Source organism: Etheostoma cragini, chromosome 22, assembly GCF_013103735.1.
Source record: "Etheostoma cragini isolate CJK2018 chromosome 22, CSU_Ecrag_1.0, whole genome shotgun sequence".
NCBI classification, from domain to species: domain Eukaryota; kingdom Metazoa; phylum Chordata; class Actinopteri; order Perciformes; family Percidae; genus Etheostoma; species Etheostoma cragini.
In genome coordinates, this window is record NC_048428.1 from 21,085,249 (window position 1) to 21,088,317 (window position 3,069).

Here is a 3,069-nt window from a genome sequence, read left to right on the forward strand (position 1 = left end):
GTTAGCTGGAGGCGATAACAGAGACGTCAAACCTTGACAGACGCTTTGATTCTCACCTTTAAAATGGAGATCTGAGAGAAGTCTTTCTCCTCGAAGTAGGCGTGTGTGATGAGCTGGAGTTTAGCTTGGAGCAGGCCGTAGAGAGGCTGGGAAGCACAGCACACCGTCAGCAGCCCATCATGAGTGTGTGGGACTCATTTACAGCATCAACCACAACAACAAGACAATTTATGCTCCCAGGGGCATGACTGCTGTTTTTCCACTAATCTTTATCCAAGAAATGGCCGGATATGATGAGATCTATTGTTTTATTTCTATTGTTATGTTCTCATTTCGCTTCTCTTAGGAAAGGATCTGGATAAATGGACTGGTCTTATAAAGACTAGGGCTGAAGGTGTTTTGGTGGAGGTGGTGGGGGGGGGACAGATATTGCAATTTGATTTGATTTGCGATTATTTAAAAAGAATAAATAGCTAATATTCACTGTGTAACAGATAAAACATCCAAACTCCTTCTTATGCAGGGATGAGACCATGGTTATGAATCGCCTGCATCAGTGTTGAGGAACATTGATCGGTCAAACCAGAGCATTTATCACAAGAGCTAAAGTTATAACAATTAGAAAAGTATCAGTTCAACAGCTCCATCTACATATTGTACCTTCTACAATCGTGTTAAATAAAGTACAAAACAAATTAAAAACAATCCGTACGCAATCTTTGATTTGTAACATTATTCCAGCATTTATATTATGGAAAGAAACAGTGAATATAATAATAAAAAGAAGAATAAAGATGTTAAACCAAATGTGGAACCAAATATTGAACTAAATACTGCACATTTAATTAATGCGGTCTTCACGTTTAGCTGATTGCATTCTTTCAAATTGCAATTTAGAAACGCTGCATGTCTAAAATGTATTTATATGTGGAATATTCCCGACATGGAGTCATGTGTGAATATGAGCGAGGAGATATAACCAGGGAACTCTGTGTCGCCAATTCACCCATCTCAAGACCTCTGACATCACAGGGAAACGTCTGCAAGATATACTGACTCAATATCGTTGCCGCAATATAGCGAAATTGTCGCAATAAGCATGCAATATGCAAAATATGCAAACGCTACAATGATCATCATTTCATTGGCCGGGTGCCAATTGTAAAAATTGTGAATTGTAAAGTGCGATTTCTTTTAATGTAAAGTGTTCTGGGACCATGGTACATGGTGCTAATTCACTATAAATAGCAATAAATTGAAATTATTTGATAGCTCTTCAACACCGTCCATCCGTCGACAAAAGACGTTTTCACGTGTGACAGTTACCGATCATAATCATGTATTGTTGCGTGTTTCTGATTAAAATAAAACACAAACACATACTGCACGTCCGGCCGTGTCCAATTTCACATCCTCTGTCCAACATTTTCCTCCTCTTCTACATGATGCTGATCAAGGGCACTGGCTCAGTGACTCACTCTCTCAATGTATTACTAGCAGAGCTACGGAGGCTGAAACCTTATTTTATTGGGTTATAAAGACAAGAGCATGATCCTCGGAGTGACTCACCACTCGGCTGAGGACGCAGACGCTCTTCTGAACCGTCTCCCTGGTGACGTCAGCCAGTCGGACCTTCAGGGCCTGAGGAGGGATTAAAAACATTAAAATATAGAGATTTATTAGACCCCATCTGGGGGGGGGGCGGTCTGCAGCCGGCCTCATGAACACTTACATCATCAGAGACAGAAACAGAAACGTTGTCATCTTATTTTACGCTTTGTGGTAAATCCCCTACATGACCAAAAGTATGTGGACACCTGGACATTACAGCCATAAGTGAACCTGTCATTCAAAAACCAACAACACTACTGCAACAGCTCAGTGTGAAGAACAATCCTACATAATATAACACAATTCATAGACTTCTACTCAGATTCCAAAAATCGGTCTTAGACGTGGCTCAACATCCAGTGCAAAACAAACTGGGACAGTAAACCTCTAAATGTATGCCGCTACATTTTACACCGCATAGAAATTCAAATATACAGTATATGTACTAAATGTTATAGTGCTAGTGTTGGTCACATTATTATAATCATTTTTTATATTAAATGTACTTTCAACTCTCTTCTGTCTTGATTAGTTTAGTTTAGTAGACAACAACATACAGGCTTCACGAATCCCTAAGAATGAACTAAAAAACACTTAACTGATGCCCTCTCTGTCTGACTCACCTTTGCTTCTATTTGGCGATAACAGGACACTCCGTAAACACACTTCATGTCTTCATTGAGGGGTGGAAGGTGAAAATACACAGTGTCTGCAAAAACCACATCATTACTCGCATTAATGTACAATATCATGCATATTTTCATATTTTTAGAGTATCCATCACAGGCGTTTTTCAGCCAGGAGAGACAATTCGCAGAAAAAAATTCATTTAGGGACTCCATAAAAAAAAAAATAACATTAATAAATAATATTTTTTTTCATAAACAAAATTTTTATTTCTATATAGTTCCATTCAACCGTTATTCCCTCTTTTTTAGTGGAAGTTAAGTCACTTCTCAAATCTCAAAGCATCAAATCTATAAACTATTATAACAATGTGTTTGATGAGCTGCCGTAACATCAAATTAGTTATTTATCCATTATTTATTTATTGTTGAAATTGAATGTACACATTTATATTGTGATGTGTATACTCTCATAATTGTATATTTTTACAATATAATATTGTTTTCAAAAAATAAAATTATAACTATAATGAGAAAGGCCTTTTAGACTGGAATTGTCTACAGTATATGACATCACAGCATTCTAGAACACATCAAAAGAACTACTGGCCAATCAGCTGTGAGTTTATGATGACGTCATGAGTGAGGTCACGGAACGTCCTTAGAGGAGACTATAAATAGAAGGAGAATAGTCTTAAAGTCCAGCTGGACAGCTCTGGAGATCAGAGCTGAGCTGGTCGGAGCCCCCGCTCCGGCTGCTGGAGGCCGGCGGCCTCGGCAGATCAGTGAGGCCTCCCTGACCGAAGCCGCCGCCCCCCAGCCAGCCCCAAAG

General features: G+C 38.9%; 1 protein-coding gene across 1 annotated transcript in view; it reads right to left on the reverse strand.

The window, feature by feature from the left end:
* Window positions 1-2,363, reverse strand: part of avl9 (AVL9 homolog (S. cerevisiase)) — a 16,687-nt gene extending 14,324 nt beyond the window's left edge. Inside the window, exons 1-3 of the mRNA XM_034862798.1 lie at window positions 2,235-2,363; window positions 1,570-1,641; window positions 33-146 (exon numbers count right to left, since the gene is read on the reverse strand). Coding sequence (XP_034718689.1) covers window positions 33-146; window positions 1,570-1,641; window positions 2,235-2,363 — 315 coding nt within the window. The remainder of the gene's footprint in view (window positions 1-32; window positions 147-1,569; window positions 1,642-2,234) is intronic.
* Between the last annotated feature and the right edge of the window lie 706 nt (window positions 2,364-3,069).